The sequence below is a fragment of the Procambarus clarkii genome, chromosome 17 (genome assembly GCF_040958095.1).
Source record: "Procambarus clarkii isolate CNS0578487 chromosome 17, FALCON_Pclarkii_2.0, whole genome shotgun sequence".
NCBI classification, from domain to species: domain Eukaryota; kingdom Metazoa; phylum Arthropoda; class Malacostraca; order Decapoda; family Cambaridae; genus Procambarus; species Procambarus clarkii.
The window spans coordinates 49,927,937-49,947,690 of NC_091166.1; the positions used below are offsets into that span (position 1 = coordinate 49,927,937).

At 38.4% G+C, this 19,754-nt stretch overlaps 2 protein-coding genes across 4 annotated transcripts in view; one reads left to right on the top strand and one right to left on the bottom strand.

Moving 5' to 3' along the window:
• Oat (Ornithine aminotransferase precursor) overlaps positions 1-713 on the bottom strand; it is a 15,971-nt gene extending 15,258 nt beyond the window's left edge. The window contains exon 1 of the mRNA XM_045765621.2: positions 613-713. The gene's annotated coding sequence lies outside the window, so the exon portion shown is untranslated. The remainder of the gene's footprint in view (positions 1-612) is intronic.
• The window catches only part of Ids (iduronate 2-sulfatase), a 43,056-nt gene that overhangs the window by 19,036 nt on the left and 4,266 nt on the right, over positions 1-19,754 (top strand). Inside the window, exons 1-6 of one of the 3 annotated variants that reach the window (XM_045765615.2) lie at positions 7,451-7,611; positions 10,305-10,465; positions 12,474-12,651; positions 14,762-14,904; positions 16,710-16,893; positions 19,554-19,716. In XM_045765615.2, the coding sequence (XP_045621571.2) occupies positions 7,575-7,611; positions 10,305-10,465; positions 12,474-12,651; positions 14,762-14,904; positions 16,710-16,893; positions 19,554-19,716 (866 nt within the window). In that variant the 5' untranslated portion in view covers positions 7,451-7,574. Of the gene's footprint in view, positions 1-7,450; positions 7,612-10,304; positions 10,466-12,473; positions 12,671-14,761; positions 14,905-16,709; positions 16,894-19,553; positions 19,717-19,754 lie in introns of those variants that run through there. The other 2 variants (XM_045765617.2, XM_069326023.1) reach the window with 2 other exon arrangements.

Here is a 19,754-nt window from a genome sequence, read left to right on the forward strand (position 1 = left end):
CGAGTATTAATAGTTAACATATATCGTATTAACGTAGCATATTCTACTATCTAATTGTCCATAACGTCAATATATGTGCAATGATGCACAATATTACAAGAAGTACTACCTAAACAGGAGCATTATAGGATGCCTTAATTGGTATGCAGGCGATGAGTCACAATAACGTGGCTAAAGTATGTTGACCAGACCACACACTAGAAGGTGAAGGGACGACGACGTTTCGGTCCGTCCTGGACCATTCTCAAGTCGATTCACTTGAGAATGGTCCAGGACGGACCGAAACGTCGTCGTCCTTTCACCTTCTAGTGTGTGGTCTGGTCAACATGCCTTAATTGGTGTGTATTCACCTAGTAAAGGTAACACGCTTTGTACTCAGCTGTTGTGCGAGTGTTGAGTCTGGCTCACTGTACGACGCCTGCTGGCTGGCAGAAGCAAGCTAAACCCTTTTAAACTATTTGCTTGCTCTTCACAGCGCCATGTGGCACACCCCGTATCTCTTTGTTGCTTGCATGAATATGCGTCTTAAACGCCTTAAGCAAGCTTCAAAATATAATAACTTACTTTTTAAAATAAAAATGCTTAGCTTGTATAATTTATGCAAACACTTACTTGTTTAGGACTGTTCGACGACTTAGGTGATGACAGCGACGCAGGTGGCGGGGCACTGAGCTCAACTTGAGCCCAACGTGGTGTATATATGCCCCAAGGGGCACTGGTACAGTTGCCCGCTACTGTTTATTTGACTTGTCATACGAGAACTTCTATGGTGTAAATAATTAAGACTTTTTGTATAAACACACATGTTAAAAAAATGCCAATATTATAATAAAATTGCACATAATTTAATGCATTATGACATATATAATATATATAAATAACTTCAGTTTAAGCGTAATCTTAATTTTTCCATTTAATATCCCCCCAAATAAATTTGACCAATCAGAGAAGCGCTGAGTGAGGTGTGTCAGGGCGGGCCTCCACACCTCGTGAATAAATGAATAACTTTAATTTAATTGCAGAAGGCCTATTGGCCCGTACCAACAACAACAACAACAGCAGAAGGCCTATTGGCCTGTACCAGGTAGCTCATATTTGCATCCGTCTAAACTCATTCATATATATATATCTACCCGACATATTAATATATAAGTAATGGAAACTTGACCCATACGGTCAATAGACCTTATCTTCAAGGTAAATGGTGGCTATTCGATAAGCCGCCGGCTTCCTGTCCTCGTCGAGGCCATTAGTGTTAGAGACGTGACGGCGTTCGGGTCCGTCCTCGACCATTATCAAGTCCTGTGGTTACCTACCTTGAGATGGTTTCGGGGCACAGCGTCCCCGCGGCCCGGTCCTTGACCAGGCCTCCATGTGTGATACGACTTCTTCTCTATCTTCTGATGTGTGATTTGGTCATCGTGAAACTTAATTTTAATTTTTGCTTCTATCTAACCAACTCATTTATATAAAAATGTCTATCCTACGTGTGAAACAATACAAAGATCCCACGTCTATTATGTTACCTTGTTTCTTAACCAATATTTACGTAAGTCTTTCCTAAATCGGGATTGTTTCAATATATAATTAATTTTGTCGAGGACAGTCAGCCTGTGTATATATACACAACTTGTATATACAGTATACACCTAGGTCCCCTAAGGTTGAACTACTACATACCAAACTAATGTACTACGGAGACCCTTAATGTACTACGGAGACCCTTAATGTACTACGGAGACCCCTTAATGTACTACGGAGACCCTTAATGTACTACGGAGACCCTTAATGTACTACGGAGACCCTTAATGTACTACGGAGACCCTTAATGTACTACGGAGACCCTTAGTGTACTACGGAACCCTTAGTGTACTACGGAACCCGTAGTGTACTACGGAACCGTTAGTGTACTACCGGAACCCTTAGTGTACTACCGGAACCGTTAGTGTACTACCGGAACCGTTAGTGTACTACCGGAACCCTTAGTGTACTACCGGAACCCTTAGTGTACTACCGGAACCCTTAGTGTACTACCGGAACCCTTAGTGTACTACCGGAACCCTTAGTGTACTACCGGAACCGTTAGTGTACTACCGGAACCGTTAGTGTACTACCGGAACCGTTAGTGTACTACCGGAACCCTTAATGTACTACCGGAACCCTTAGTGTACTACCGGAACCCTTAGTGTACTACCGGAACCCTTAGTGTACTACCGGAACCCTTAGTGTACTACCGGAACCCTTAGTGTACTACCGGAACCCTTAGTGTACTACCGGAACCCTTAGTGTACTACCGGAACCCTTAGTGTACTACCGGAACCCTTAGTGTACTACCGGAACCCTTAGTGTACTACCGGAACCCTTAGTGTACTACCGGAACCCTTAGTGTACTACCGGAACCCTTAGTGTACTACTTGGACCATAATATAGTGCGAAAATAAGCTTTGGAGAGTTAATTTTTTAACTTAGCTCTACAGTGAAGAAAAACAAGAAATATTGAGAAGATTCGTGTTAGAATCAGTAGTTTTACCCTTTTGGTCATACTAAACTAATATATATATATATATATATGACAGTGTCAGACCACGGAGGAAAATTGAAACAGGAATTTCCTCAAGTACTTTCGTATATTAATACATCTTCAGAAGGAGTGTACTACGGAGTATCACTCCTTCTGAAGATGTATTAATATACGAAAGTACTTAAGGAAATTCCTATTTCAATTTTCCTCCGTGGTCTGACACTGTCACATTTTTAATCACGTGTTTATTTTCGTAATATACACACTAATATATATAATATATATATAATATAATATCCAGGTCTATCATAAATCTAAACTTATCCAATTTATATCCATTGTTAGCTTACTTCTTTCTGTTTTAGTATTGTGTTGAAATTGAAATTAAAATAAGTTTATTGAGGTAAAATACACACAAAGGGATGAGGTAGCTCAAGCTATCCTCACCCCGTTCAGTACAACGTGTTCATACATATATAGACACACATCACAAACAATAAACATATTACCAAACATTCTGAGAGATACACATGTACATTTCCTCCTTTACACAAGTAGTATGGTATCAGACGTACACACAAATACTTTTATGACTTGGGTATACTGTATATTTGCTCAGGACAATCAAGAACATAATTGATGAGGGTGTGAGACCTTAACATACCACATAGTTTACACTTGGTGTCATTATCATTAATACCTATCCCATATTCCCAGTAATATTTGTAAGTGATATGGGTGTTTTGACTCGCATACATGTAGTGTTGCATGGTTTGGCTTCCCTCATACATTATACCTCTCCTCGCCACTTCTGCCTGTGCCTGAATATTTCTGATTTTGCTTCTTAGTTGTCTGTGAAAACACATTCAATGTCAACATGTGGTTTGATGTGGCACGTTTGGCCAAGTCATCCGCCACCTCGTTGAGCACTATTCCAACATGAGATGGAATCCACATGAATTTCACTTTGTGACCTTTCAGCTGTATCTCATTTATCCTTTTCTTACAATCCTCAACTATGGACATGAAGACTGGATTTCGACTGTTTAAGGAATCAAGTGCTCCTTGGCTCTCGACAAATACAAAAACATCTGTGTCGTCTTGACGTACTTCCTCCAAACAAACCAGAATGGCCTGCAGTTCAGCTTGTGTGGCTGATATATAATTATACTAAGTCGAAGTTCAATTTTTCTGTCCACAGTTCCAAACCCAGTATATTCCCTTATTAGGACACAACACCCTGCCCTGCCATCCTTCGCCACCGACCTGTCACAATATACATGTAAACTATTGCCTCTTGGTAACCGAGATATCATGCTTCCATACAAACACCATAACTGTCCAGGTTCATGATGACTCTTTTTCACCTTGAGGGGTACAATTTCGACGTCTATTTTCTGTACTTTCCTGGGAGCAGACCTATTACACTGTCGAGAGGGTTTACAGCAGTCGAGTACGTCGTATTCCCTGAGGTCATGAGCTATATCGCTTCTCTATATAGTGTTGTGTTTAACCCTTCTCAAGTTCAAGTATGTTTATTGAGACAAGAAAAAATACATTCCAAAGGGACAGAGTAGCTTAACTCTTGTCCCTACTACTGTAAATAACTTGTGTTCTTTGTACACACATTATGTTTAATACAATTTTAATTGTAATTATATCGTATTAGCCGGGGAAAAAAAGATAGGAAAATTTGAAGGCACCCCAGAGGAACTTTCTGAGCGGGTTAGGACTGTCATCCTGTTTTGTAACTCGTAGATTTATGCTGCCATGCATCTTGTGCTGCATCATCGTTAGTTTGCCTCTCTTGTTGATTTCCCGCACCCTGTGACAGCTGGATTTATCACGCACCCTTAACTCATCCTGTGAGTAGTTGTTTATTGTGCACCCCCCTTACTCATCCTGAGTGGTTCTCTACTGTGTTCCCTATCCTCATCCTGGGAGTGTTACGTCATTATGCACCCCATATTCAAGTATGGTCTACCATCCTCTACTTTGAGTCCCTCAAGGGAGGCACAAATCCAGTGAGTGGAAACCCAGAAATCATAGTACAAGAATCACATTTTACATGACAGGTTAATATAGTAAACACAACATATAAGTGTTACACCCGTCACTATGTGATGGAGTGCGAAGATACGTGAATTCAGAGACTATTCTATAACCAATGTTCCAACGATGTGTTAATATTTCATTCAAAATGATCTGCTATCAGAAATTTTAGCCAAATATCCCCAGTTTGCTAATTGTAGGTAGTAAGTGATTGTAACCTATCCACCGCTGCCCACTGGATGGGTGGCGGTGTGCAGGACAAACATATCAATTGTGACACTAGCTCTCCACATATGTAAGTTGCTTAATTTAGAAACTGTACTTGTGGTCGATCTCGAACCCACTGATGATGTGACGACTTATACTGAATTTCGTAACTAGCTCATCAAGATTGTAACTTGCTTAGCTAAACGAATTGTGGGGCTCAGTCCCACAATGTCCCACGGTCCATTAAAATCTGAGACAGGTCAAATAACGGATAATGACAAGGAGATGAGTAGTATTTTTAACAAATATTTTATATCTTTATTTACTAAAGAAGAACTTAACAATATGCCTTCAGCCGAACAAGTCTATGTGGGTGGGGATGAGGACAGGTTTACTAGTTTAGCAGTTACCAGGGAGGATGTAATTAAACAATTAGTAAAATTAAAACCAAACAAATCCCCAGGGCCAGATGAAGTGTTTGCCAGGGTGCTTAAAGAATGCAAAGAGGAGCTTTCCGAGCCACTGTCCACTTCCATCCCTAGCCACGAACTAATCACAATATACATGTAGAGTCTTTTCTGTAGGTAATTTTCTAATTATACAATCATATGTTCCCCTCAGCTCTATTTCAAACATACTTTTTGTCTTTTGCAAGGGAATAATTACTACATCTACATTACAATCCTCCCATGGTGGTGTGAATTGTTTCTTGGGCACAGCAATACATTCTGTAATAACATCATACTTTAGAACATAAGGTACTCATATATGCTCTCTTCTTTATCATACTTTGTTCATTACTTCCCACCTTTTGAACCGAGAGGATTAATTCATTAACTCTCCCACCTCTCATTAATCTAATGGCAGAGGCTACATTTATGTCTGAAATTCTATCCCCAATACTCTGCATATTCAATTTCATCCTCATTATCTCAATCATAGCATTTCTTGGGCATCCTAAGATAATTCTCATGGCTTCATTTTGTACCTTCTCCAACTTGCCCATCCTACCTTTACCAAAACAAGAAATGATAGGTGCAACATAATCAATAAGGAATCTTACAGTACTCAAGTATATCATTCGTAGCACAGGGACTCCCATTCCCTTTCCACAGCATGCCAAGGCCTTCAGAGGTTGTAATCTCTTCCGACATTGACCCAACAGTCTGTTCATCTCAACTTCCAAACTCTCATGGGTATATCCAACATATATGCCTAAATATTTATATATATTAACTCTCTATATTTTTACCGTTTATTTTCAATATAATGGGCCTCCGACTTCTACATTCAAACTTAGTTTTGTCTTCATTAACCACCAGTCCCATATGGTGACACAGGTTTCCGAAATTATCCAACACCGTTTGAACCTTTGAAATATCTTTGCTTGAAACAAAATATCATCGGCATATATGATCGGAGTTACCCCATTTGAGTATCTCTTAGATGCTATCTTATTCATTAGTATATTAAACAGGGTGGGACTCAACACTCCTCCCTGAGGTGTGCCGAGTTCAAAAGATCTTACACCTAACATACAACCTTGATACCACACCTGAGCCTTTCTTTCGTGAAGATAATGGCACGTAGGGCATGAATAGCCGTAAGCTTTAACGTAAAGACCTGCTAGTTCATATAAGATAACCGCTTTGTTAGCTTAATCAAAGGCTCCTTGTAAATCAATTAAAAATCTATAGTAATTATTATCATTAGCTAGACATTTAATAATGCAGTCAGAGGTACTTTTGCATCTAAAGAACCCAAACAAATTACTAGACAGCTGATCACCTATCATATATAAGTCTATTTCAAATTATCCTCTCCATCCTTTTACAAAAACACGAGGTTAAGGACAGCAGCCCCGCTGGGATATTTGGCCAACTCCGTAGTCGTGGTGCATCGCTCCTTGTGCCGTTGTCATCCTTAAAAAGAGTAAGTAATGGCCACTGCTTTTCTAAAAAAGCGGAGGGTTTTCTGTGAGAAGAAAACGTAATTCTAAGAGTTGCGTCTAACCGTCTAAGCTGCCCGCGCACCGAGAGGGGTACTAAATGAGCGCCGCGGACCCGGCGACCTGAAGGGAGACATCTCCCGTCACACAGGGTGCACTAGCACCTCCACAGATCTCCAGTATCAGCTCTTGATACTGGTAATGGCTTATAAGGGCTACCACTTACGGAATATTCATGCCCGTGCCACCTTTTAAGTGGCTTTTGGGGGTGAATGCCAATAATGCAACTCGGTTACTAATTATAGATGTAACTATTAATTGTAATTGAGTTATACACTTTTATTATAACGGCTATTCTCCAACATTATTTCAGGATAATAATTTATTATTATTTACTAATCTTTATTAGTCACATAATTATTATCCACTTAAACTATCTATTTTAGTCGCCATAATTAGCTATTATGCTTCGTCATAATTATTATTATAAATTAATTATTTATTATTATTTTAATTATTTATTATTATAAAAATAAACAAGTTCCCCACTCAATTTCTTTTTTTATTATGCACCCCATACCCATCCCGTGGGCGGTGGTGTAAAGGATTACAGAGGCACATAATTCTGAGTTACTATGTGCTTTAATATACCTACAATTTTTCTCTCATCTTTTATTTTTTTCACGCTATGTAACTGTTATCATTTTTATAAATTTTGCAAGTATTTACGTACTTAAGTTTCTTAGATTAAGGACCTGGCCGAAACGCTGTGCGTACTAGTGTTATTTTCAAAGGCCAGTGACGTCACGTGTGGTCATTCACAAACTGCATGTATCAAAAGGAACAATGAAGTGCCAAATTTATGTTCTGTTTTCTTTTGTTGGTAAGCGTGCATGGTATTAATTTAGTTTAAATGGTTACCCTTTTTTTTTAGTCACTGTAGAGCGTACTTATCAGTGACTACAAGGAAGTGAGGTTTAATAGGTCTTAATGCCCTACCTACCTATCAGTATGGGTCGGAGGAAGTGGGAATGGATAGTTTTTTAAGTTTAATTAATTTATTATGCACCCCATTACCATATTCTCTCGTTAAACGTCTCGATAATGTGTTTCTTGAGCAATTCATAAATGTTACCTTACATGTCAATTAATATTAAGTGGTTTACTTATTAAGACTATTACAAATTTAATTTAATTCATAGCCCAAAGGTTTTTTTTTTGTGCCCAAAAATGCTTTGTGTATTTACTAGTGGCTAAGTTACAACTATTATGTATTATTTATTTATTTAATTACACACAAGAAGGTACATTGGGTTGAGAGAGTACATGATCATGATCTATGTATTTTTTAAATAAAATTATTATTATTTTTATTAATATAATAATACTGTATTATTAAACTTGTAGATATCATTTAGCAAGCATTTTTTAGTACTTCTGTACATAAGTTGATAAGGCTAAGTTATTTTTGGCTAGGCTAAATAAAGCTTAGGTTAGGTAAATGACTTACCACAGCATAGGTTGGTAGAAATAGCCTAAGCTACTCTATCCCTTTGAGATGTATTTTCTTGTCACAATAAGCATACTTGAACTTTACCACAGCAGTCCCTGTGGCACACTGGTAACACACTTGCCCTATTCTTTGCGAGCGATTTGGCCTGGGTTCGTATTCTGGCCAGGGAGCATTGACTAAGTATCAATTCTTAACTGTGCACCTCTGTTCACCCAGCAGTGAATTGGTATCTGGTTGTTAATTATTATTTTATTTATTTATTTATACAGTATATACAAGAGTTCTTACATTCTTGTAAAGCCACTAGCATGCATAGCATGTCAGGCAAGTCCTTAATCCTAATTTTCCCTGGAATATGACCTGCCAAATTGTTAAACCAGGTACGCATTCACTTTTGGGTGAATAGCGGCTATAGTTAAGGATTGGCTGCCAGTAAATTCTCCCCGGCCAGGATACGAACCCAGGCCAAAGCACTTGCAAAGTGCCAGGCGAGTGTTTTACCACTGCGCTATGGGGACTGCTAATGCAGTGCTTAATGTGACGTTGATTGAAGAGCATCTGGATTTCCTCATTTGGGTCCTATATGTTGACCCAAGAGTTGCTTCCTGGCAACTGCACCTACAGTACAGGTTTTTCCCTTTATTGCAGCTACTTACTGTGCCTCACTTTAAACTACTTGACGGCTTGTATTTCATGGAAAATTAAGATTAAGAACCTGCCCGAAACATTATGCACACTATTGGCTTTATAAGGATGTTTGAACTCTTGTATATATAAGTAAAAAAAATATATATACTATATATTTTTGGTATGGTCAGATTGGTCTAAGACATTTTGACAAAACCTCTTTTCAAATTGTAAAAATGATGTATATATATATATACAGTACTGTGTTTCAAAGTTTCAATGAGATCTGCCCTGTCATGTCTGGTTTGCAGTGTTGTTAACTCTATGGCCCTCAATTGTTCCTGGTATGAGAATTGACTTGGTTCTGGAATGGTTTTTGTTGCCCAGTGTTGAACTTTCTACAGTGCAGCAATGTCTTTCTGAAGACGAGGCCTCCATGCTTGGATTTCTGACCTAATCTACTCTCAACTTCAGTACAGATTTCACTTTTGTCAACTATAGAACACTGGTATTCAAACTGATTAATCATTTCTAATGCTTTTCCATTTCCACAATTTAAAATACAGTACTTTATTTTAATACTATTTTTAGCAGATTTAATGATGCATATAATAATTAAAAAGTATCCTTATTCTCTTATTTGACTACAGTATAATGATTTTTTTTTAGAAATTTAATTACAGCATTATCCTAATTTTACAGTTGGATCCCAGTAGTTCAGTCAGGTTGATTCTTGACTCGCAATCAGGAAATCCTGATTCTAATCCTGGGGGGGGGGGAGAGAAATGCTTGGTCATGTTTCCTATCACCTAATGCATCTGTTCACCTAGCAGTAAATAGGTACCCAGAAGTTAGTCAGCTTGTGGGGTTGCATCCTGGGGAAGGTCAGTAGTTCCACCTTTGGGGAAGGAGGGACCTTGACATAAGCTTAACATATTTATATGCACCAGCTGCCTGTTCCCTGACACAATGAATTATTATTAATGTATCTAAGAATGTTATGAGAGAAATAAGGTGGCAGTGAAAACATTTATTGTTGAAATTAAGCACTATACAATGGCTGCTCATCATCATTGCAATTATATGTATGTTATTACTGATATATTGTCATTGTTGTTACTTCTGTGGCATGGCACAGTAGATATGTGCATCATGTGGTAATTATTCTTGGGTTTGGCCAGTGACTGGTTGGGTGACTACGACACCCTTGTTTTTGGCTAGGGAAACCTTGATAAGCCTGACATGCTTCCTGTCACTGATGGGTTTTCCTAAACCTGCCATTTAATATTGTTTTCACTTCAAACTTTTTCCCAGGATAAATTAAAAAAAAAAAGATGTTCCATTAACTTTAATTTAATCATTAATACAGTACAGTATATATAAAAAGGGCATTCTGCTGGTCACACTATATAGTTCTGCAATTGTTATTTTTTCAGTCAGCAGTGTCGCCAGTAGTCTCAGTCACCCAAATGTTCTCCTAATCGTTGTAGATGATTTGCGTCCAATCTTAGGATGTTATGGGGATACTCTTGCTCTAACTCCAAACATTGATTCTCTTGCACGTCATGGAACAGTCTTTACACGAGCTTTTGCACAAGTAAGTTCGGTATTTTGATATTGTAGGCTTATCTTATCATTATTTGATTTTGATAGTGCAATAAATTCTGTGCATATAGTATATAGAAGGCATTATAAATTATGAATAAGATAATACTTTCCCTTCGTCATACTATACTATATCTTACCTTAAGATATGTAACATTTAGGAACCCTAGGCTAGACTAGATTTTTGTTAGGAAGATTTGGAAAGTAAACTAAGGATTTGGGGCTGCTGCTGCTTGTAACATCTTCCAAAATTCAAGTAATTTACATTTGACCATTATATTTGTTGTTAAGCACACAACAAACTTCTGTTTTATCATATATAAAGGACTGTAAAGCAAAAGATATAACAACTACCAGGAATATCTAAAAACACCACTAGAATGATCAAGTAACTTGTTTTGCCATGTTAAATATTTGCAGAGTCCCAGTGCTAATAATGTTGGTGATCAGTGGGTACACTCAGTATGTGGTATGTGAAACAACACTTGTGCAGCTTTCATTGACATCCAAACTCGTTCAGTTATATAGAGACCTCGTCTTAGAACAACGAACTTCTTTTAAAGTTGCAGGAATGTTGCTGACATAGTCAAAGGATATTTGAGTAACATACATTAGCACTTTTAAATGGAGTCAATAGTAACTCTTGTGCCTCCCTTGAAGTTATAAACCACACAGTGGAGCACTCAACCCAGCACTTTTCAGTCTAATAATTTGATCTAATAATTGTCATGCCTACACAAGTTAGAGGAGCTAGGACATTTGTATGATTGCAAATAAAGTACTGTGCCTAAACTTGTCTGGAAGCTTGTACTTGATACTTTTGCTACTTCAAGCATTAAATGTGGTCATATCTCCATAGCAAAATCAGGAACCCAATTTCTACACAAAAGAATTAATGATTCTAGAGTTCTCAGTAAGTAACATAAACATTAAAGCCTGTGGACAACAAATATCTCGAGATAAGGTACCAACAGTAACATTGTAAATGATCTTAATAGTAGATACAAAGCAGATTGGAATCCCTGAAAACACATCACTGGTGGGAATATTGATATCAATGTTAGATGTGCCAGACAGTTTTACATGTTTATTTCCTTTAGTTATTACACCCTGCACTTGATAAACTTCTCATCACTGAACAGGATAGGATTAATGCAAATTGAAGCTATTTAGGTGAGTCTTAGTGTTCCAAGATGCATTAAAATTATCCCAATATACTAGAGAGAATTCTACAAATCAACACAAACCTTTTTCATTACAGTCATACGACTTGATATCTCCACACCTCTCAGTTCAGAGGGCATTATGTTTGCACTAATGACTAAACTACTGGCTAAATTTTACACTTCTACAACTAGAGTAGCTATGCTACAATTACACCTAAAAAAAAATACAATTACAAGTACTAGTGGATGATTTGTATAGTTTTCCAATCATGGCATGACTTAGAGCTAGCCTTTCCTGGTGATTGCTTGGTCACAAGGAAAGGCTGGTGACCACATAGCCATCACAGCCAGACTAATCTGCTAACTCTGGTAGAAACTAGTAAAAGCTCATAAACGTTTCTACAGGAGGAGTAATTTTCCCGATTCATAATCTTCTCTTCAAGCACTTTGGAAACTTTACTTGCAAACTAAAACAGTAACAATCTCATAGCATCATTCCAAAATAACCTACTTACTGCACAAAATGCAGGGTTGAAGATATCTATTGTAGGGATGAATTCTCATACAGACATAACTCATTATGATGACAGTGGGAAAGCGGTTGAATTAGCATGTAACAAACATATAATTGAGCTAGACCTTGGTAGCTAAATAATTGGGAGAGGGAGGGAGCGAACAAGAGCATCGAGTGAAATTTAATTTGGTTGATATCAGGCCTATGTGGACACTCAATAAGCTTAACAGGCATCTTGTCCCTGAGTAAAGACAACCAAAATATTTGGCTCTGATATTAAAATACTGAATACAAAATTTCATCTATATTTTCAATTTCAGCAAGCCCTGTGTGGTCCAAGTCGCACTTCCTTTCTAACGTCTCGGCGTCCAGACACCACCAAGTTGTATGACGTCCATTTTTACTGGCGGAAGCATGCTGGTAACTTTACAACATTACCACAATATTTCAAGCAACACGGCTACCACACAGTTTCTGCTGGCAAGATTTTTCACCCTGGTCTGTTTTTCTATTAATGGTATTGTAATTTATTCTGTGGGGTAAAGTTTATTCAGTACAGAATAATTATTTGTAATGGAGAATGTAAAAACATAAAGGCAATTGCAAAAAGTTGTATTGGCCTATAAAATGCAGCTCCTATTTATATTACACAAAAACTCATTCAAACGTGTGTCTAAATAAGCCAGCGATCCCATGTCTATTGTTTCGCAGTAATTTGTTCCATGAATCACATATCCTGTTTCCAAACTATTAGCTACTCAGATCTTTCCTAAATCTAAACTTATCCAATTTGTATCTATGTATAAATTTAATTTGAGCTTGCAGGAGTATAGGAATGGGAGCATGAGTGAAAAGATAATGTTTCTTGAGGTACTGTATAATGCAGATTGAACTATTTTCATGACTACAGTACACTTGATATGAATGTCAAGACCACACCAATGTAATTGTTAGGAACACCTGATATTATTGTCAGGGACACATCATTTGATTGTCTGGACTACACCTGATGGCATCTTTCCATCACGTGAACTTAACTGATACAAGTGATCTTACACTCTGAAAGTTACAGTTGCCAGCAAACTCTATACCAAAATGACACATCTCTTGCAGAAAACACTTTCAGTTTTTTTTAATAAGCTATCCATGGAAACCCTTCCCACCATACCAACTAAAACTTGAGCTGTCTGCTGGGATTGACTAGGATCTTATAATAGGAACTGTAATAGCATGGGAGCTTCAACAATTCTTCTTGACCAAACCACACACTTGAAAATGGAGAGACGATGACTTTCACAATCGACTTGATAGTGGTCCAGGACGGACCGAAATTTCGTCATCTCTTCATCTTCTAGTGTATGGTTTGGTCAACATTTCTTCAGGCACATTATTGGGACTCCTCAACTTCAATAATTCTTCCTTTGTAGCATTAACATTAACACCAATGAATCTCCCAGTATCATACTTTTTAGTCATTATCAGAATATATACAATTGCTTGCTGAAAAGTGCTACTTCTGAAATAAATTTATCATAAGCAGAATCTTGCCTGGTGTCGTGTTAAGCTGATCTATACAGTATAGGCTAAGGTTGTATACAGTGGCTTAATTTATATTATTTTTTTTAAGTAGCTGACTTTTTTTTAACAACAAAGGCTGACAATGTACTCTGTATCTATCCATCAGCAAGTTTCATTTCATCCTGCCTTACAACAACAAATAATACTGTTTACTCATTTACAGTACACTACTTATGTAATTGTATAATAAGAAGGCTTTGTGCATTAAACACTGATGGCTAGAGAAAGTGTGTGTGTGTGTATTTGAGTGAGAGCAAGTGCAAGAGCGAGTGAGAATGAGACAGAGATTTGTAACACAGGATCATCCTGTTTGAAAACCATACTGTCTCTATTATTATATCATTTCTCTCTAAGTGTGTTACCAGTTTGGTTTTAATGATTTTTTCCAGTGTTTTGAGTTAGAGAGGAAGAAAGTGAGAGTGTGATGAAGAATTCTTAGTTCCCATTTGTTGGGGACAAGAAACCTGTAAGTACTTGGGAATATCAGGGTCCCCCAAGGCCAACTACAGTGTACTGACTTTCCCCAGGATGCAACCCACAAATTGTCTTAATTCTTTGGTACCTATTTACTGCAAGGTGAATAGGGGCATCAGGTGATAGGAAAAATGCCGAACTGTTACTGTACAGTCCGAGGGATTGAACCCGGGTCTATCAGTTGTGAGCCGAGGATGTGCACCAGGTGACAGGGGAAGAAGAAAAGAAAGGATAAGACAAGTTGCACATAAGGCAAATGCAAAAAGTCTGAGAACTGGATAATCATATTTCAAGAGCAATGGATAGGTAACTTAAGTGTAGTGCATTAAAGAAAAGAATCAGTGTAAAATGTACAGTACAGTACTGTGTTTACTTTTCTTACAGTGGTGCTTCTTTCAGTGACTAAGTGCTTTAAACGATTGCGTATTTGTTTAAAATATTATTTACAAAGTTGTTATTTTGTAACAAACTTCACTGCATAAGGTAATATTGTTGTAAACAATGTATGAGCATGCAGATTTGATACGGTAATTTTGAATAGATTCACGATTTTCAGGCATAGTGAGCAACTACAGTGATGACCAACCATACAGCTGGTCTGAGCCTGCATATCACCCTCCAACTCAGGCCCACAAGCAGGACCCTGTGTGTCTAGGATCAGATGCAGCACTGCACACCAACATCTATTGTCCTGTACAGGTAAGCCCTTTCAGTTCTTAGTACAGTACTGTATCTAGTGTCTTTAACCCCTGCATTGTACACCTATTTTACAATACTACTCCCTGGTGTGCAAGAAAAACTAAATTTTAAAACAAATGTCTTTCTAATATTATTAAAATGCATTCCCTGATCACAGGAAAAAAGTTACTCGCTTTGGCTGTGGTGGAGAGTTCAACTCTTGTGGTGGTATCACCGATTCACAAGTGTTCATGGAGTAAATACTCTGTGGAGGTTGCCAGTGGGCTAAGCAAGGGTTTTGTTGGACCTGCTCACTTGATTGGCGGTAGGTGCATTTTGTGTGTCAGGCATTCTTGGGCAGTGCTTCTTTTGCTCCACTCAGGGACTACCTGTTTGCTTTGGCACTCCCCAAAGATATGGATGTGGGCAAGTGGCAATTCCAAGTGCAGATGCCTGTGCTGTCCGAGGCACTTTATTACAGATGTCCCCAATACCTGTAAATACTTGGTGGTCTTTCGCATGTTGAAACTAAGGCAACAAAGCTGCCGAAAAAATTTGAAAATTCACTTTCACAGAGTGGCAGATAGTTGCAACAAGTGAGGTGGTGGTGCAGGCCAAAACTGTCAGTAGTTTCAAAGAGTTACATGACAAAAAGTACTGGGAAGAAGAAGAGACAACAGGATTGTAGCTCTCATCCTATACATACACTTAAATCATCACTTGGGTAATGCCGATAAAACATCCCTGTATGTGATATGCAGTTAAAGGGTTGGTGCTACAAATAAGGTTCATTAATGAAAAACTTCACTTGCCAACTGTTTGAGTGGGAATTTGTAGAGGGATGGTCGCTATCCTTTTTTATTCAATTTGTTTAATTTCATGCAGTTTTATGCAAATATTTTCACCTAGCATGAGAAATGTCAAAATAACTGTAAATAATAACTTACTTTAATGTAAGGGTTCCCTCAGTAGCTTTCTAAGTTAATCTAGTTAAGCCATAGGGTGTTGCATCAAGCCTCTGAGAACCACTACTCTTTGCTTACTGAATCCAGGCCTAGAATCTGACTCCCTTTGATGCAAGAAAAGCTTGGGAATAGTGGATCAAACCAAAAATGAGAAAATATATCGCCAGAAAGAAAAGTACAACAAAACAAGCAGCTGCTTTAAGAAAATTAGGAACCGAAGGTAATGGCAAATTATCATTGCTGCTAGGTAAACACTATGATGTGCCCAACCTCCACTAGGTGGCAGCCCATGTAATGTGATGAGTTACTCCATTTTGGATTGATCTCTGACTCCCAAGCTTCCCTGGCCTCATAGAACTAGATTCTGATCTTTGCTCCTGGTAGGCCAATGTTGTTGTTGTTAAAGATTTGCTACCTGGAACAAAAAGTTCCAAGTAACACGGGCTATGGTGAGCCCGTAGATAGTTGGTAGGCCAAGGTGTATTTCCGAGGCCAAATGAATCTCCCTAATGCCTGGCTGGTCCAAAGCTTAGCTACTGAGGGCCCCACTAGAAAAAGGGTGCTTTATTATATTCTTAACTTGATTCTTGAGACCTACATAAAAGAATGTGTTTAATGAAGACAGCAAAAAAGTAAGTGTACCTAGAGGTTCCATGATTGTCCATGTTCCATGTCTTCATGACCAGGCCTTCTGGTTGATGGTCTGGTTAACTAAGCTGTTAGATGCTACTGCTCAGTCTTGCGTATAGAGGGAGAGTGCTGAAAAGTCTTGGGCTTTAATGTTGATAAGACTTGTCTCTTAGCATACCCATTGCACCTATATTGTTGAATATCTGTGCATTAGAAAATATTATTTTCCAGGTAGAACAACAACCAGGCAGAACTCTACCAGACATAGAAACAACAGAGTTTGCAACTGCCTGGCTCCAACGATGGGCAGCAAAAGGGATGACTGAAACAAAGACAGCTGTTAAACAGCCATTTTTTTTAGCTGTTGGTTATCATAAGCCACACATTCCTCTAAAATTTCCTTGGCAATTTTTAGGTGAGTTGTAAATGCAAGGCTTCTGCTATTTTGGTTTCATAGGAAATTTAGTGAAGTTAATTTTCAATTAGTCGGACATTCTACCCCAAGCACTAATCTGAGAAGGCAAACAACCTGCTCCCCTCTGATTGAAAGATATTATGAATTGTCAGGGATATAGGAGTTCCCCCATCCCCTTTGCAAGCTCTAAATTACCTAAATCATCATGTGGATAATTTCCCCAGTGGCACCACAATCAATGACATCATCAGCCAATGGTAGGGCTGGACGAAGGCGACGCCATGCGAACTGGGTCGTAACGGGGCAGTTGGTACCTGCCTGACCTAGGTGTAGACGAGCCAAAACTGGACAGTCCTGACTAGAGCTGTAGGTTAAAGTTTGGACTAACGTATTTGCTTCTTGCAGCCCAAGCATATGTTACAGTTCTCTCTGCTACATAGTCATCTCAGCTTAGTGCCTGTTTTTTATAATTACTCACAGTTCTCTCATGTCCAGCAGTGAGCTGCAGGTCTACTGTTAAAGATATATATATTGTCTTGAAATTACTCTTATGAGTGCACTTCAGTTATTTATCTTCATTTAGTTTGAGTTCTAAATTTCATGACTATAAATTCCCTGAGTTTTCATGGTCTTTCCATACCTATGTCTTGTATGGTGCCCTTGATACTCTCTAGGCAAAGTATTCCCAAGGTCTGAGGATAGGTATAGATATAAGTAACAATGTCAGGATCACAGCCTTCAGCTTCAGATCACAGCCTTCAGCTGTGATCTGAAAACATCTGGTGAAAAGCAGCTCTAGCATAACCCTAGTTTGCCAAATATCAGGTTCAGGAAACAGCAGTCAACAGAAACAATTTTACATTAACAAACTGTTCAACTGTTCAAAATGTTTAACTGCTCATCAGGTCTACTGAAATTGTCCCAACACTACACATTTAAACATTGACTCAACCACTGCAGAAGCAGGAGAGAGCCGACATTTCATTCAGCCCAACAAGTCCAGCAAACCTCCCATCTCACACCATTCTTCCCCGCAAACTGAGCGCAAAAGAGCTCCTGGCACTCCAAGAACTTGATGGCAATGGCAAACCATGAGCACATCTTTAAGTTGGCAGCAATGAGATGCTCTGATAAAGGAGGAACTTGGACATGCAGTTGATGCAAGATCATGCCTCGAGACATCTCGGGCACTGGTTGGAAAAGTTTTACCTGATTCTCTGCCAAAAGAAGACAATGTGGAAAACTTTCTTCCACCGGAAGATTAACAAAACCACTTGCCATTTCTCCTAGGAAAACAAAGTTGTTCAAAAATCCAGAAGAAGCAAGGACCTGATATTGCAGCCAAGAAGTGGTAGAACCAAATTAAAATAAAGCCAGACTCAATTCAGACTCATGGTCCCCATTTCAAAGAAAAAAATGCCAGGTTTTACCCAGCCCGACCAGAAAGGCAGGCAAGACAGTGGTAATTTAAAAAGAATTGGAAAACAATAATAATGCATTGTCGGGGGACAAACAGCCAGTGTATACTGTATATACATCTTAGGGTTATATTGCATTTCCACCCTAAGGTTGAACTATTAACTCGCCAAGGATGCAATCCCACAAGCTGACAAACTCCCGGGTACCAATTAACTGTTAGATAAACAGGAGCATTAGGTGATAGGAAATGCCTCCAACCATTTCTGTCCTGCCAGAGATTCAGACATAGAATTCCTGAAAAGTGGACAAGCCATAAACTAAAGTGGGTACATTATACCTCTCAGTACAATAAAACCATCCAGCTTGGTGACCAAAGACCATGAAAATTTAAGAGGTGATAAATGTTTAGTAAGATGGGGTATCGTGTTGTGGTACAGATGTTGCCATCTGGTAGCAGGAGCACACGGCAACTGGTCAAACAACTAGCAATTTACTTGGACTCTCCTTGGTAAACTCATGGTTGTCAAGACGGGCTTGTATAGGCCTTGAATGTGTGTGAATTGTTAGGTTTTATTGCTTGCTTTAGTTGCCTCAAAAAAAACCTCAATGACCAAATCATATATCACAATTAAGAAACATCAGAAAAATGAAGCTAACTCTTGCAACTTTTATTAATTCATTTATTTTTCCCTTCCTGTTTTTCAAACTTTTTGCTATTTATACCTTTTCCTAGTCTTTCTTTTTTCCTTACTTACCTTACCTTTACTTTTCCCGATTGACTTATTCTTACCTTTTATTTCTCTTGCATGCTTCTCACCTTGCATCTCACTTTCTTGCCATATTTACTTGCCTCTTCCTTACCTCTCATTCTATTACCCGACTTAATAATGGTCCAGGACAGACTAAAAGTTGTCATTTCTTCATTTTCTAATGTGTGGTTTGATTATCATATCTTCAGCCACATTATTGTAACTCACTGGACCCTGGGGTCCATTTATTTTGAGTTTTCCTCAAATTTGTCCATTTATTTTGAGTTTTTGAGTTGAGTTGGTGCTGATGCTGATGCCTGGAATGTCACTACTTCATGGCAAGAGTTCCTTCTCGATAACAGTGAAATCTTACTTTAAGGGGCAACAAAGTTGAGTAGCTAAGAATTCCATTCATTCCTCATATACATAATTTGTGATAAATGGGATTTCTTCAATTTTTATTTATTAAGGTTTTGTTCAATTTTTCTCCAGATATATACCCAATTAAGAGTGTGCCTCTTGCCCCTAATGATCGTCGACCCCAAGGTCTACCCAATGTTGCCTGGAACCCCTGGAATGACCTTCGGTATCGTGACGATATTGCTGCATTAAATGTCTCCTTTCCCTTTGGGCCCCTACCGGACTACTATGCAAGGTTAATATTGCATTTTTTTCTGATTTAGAGGTATATAA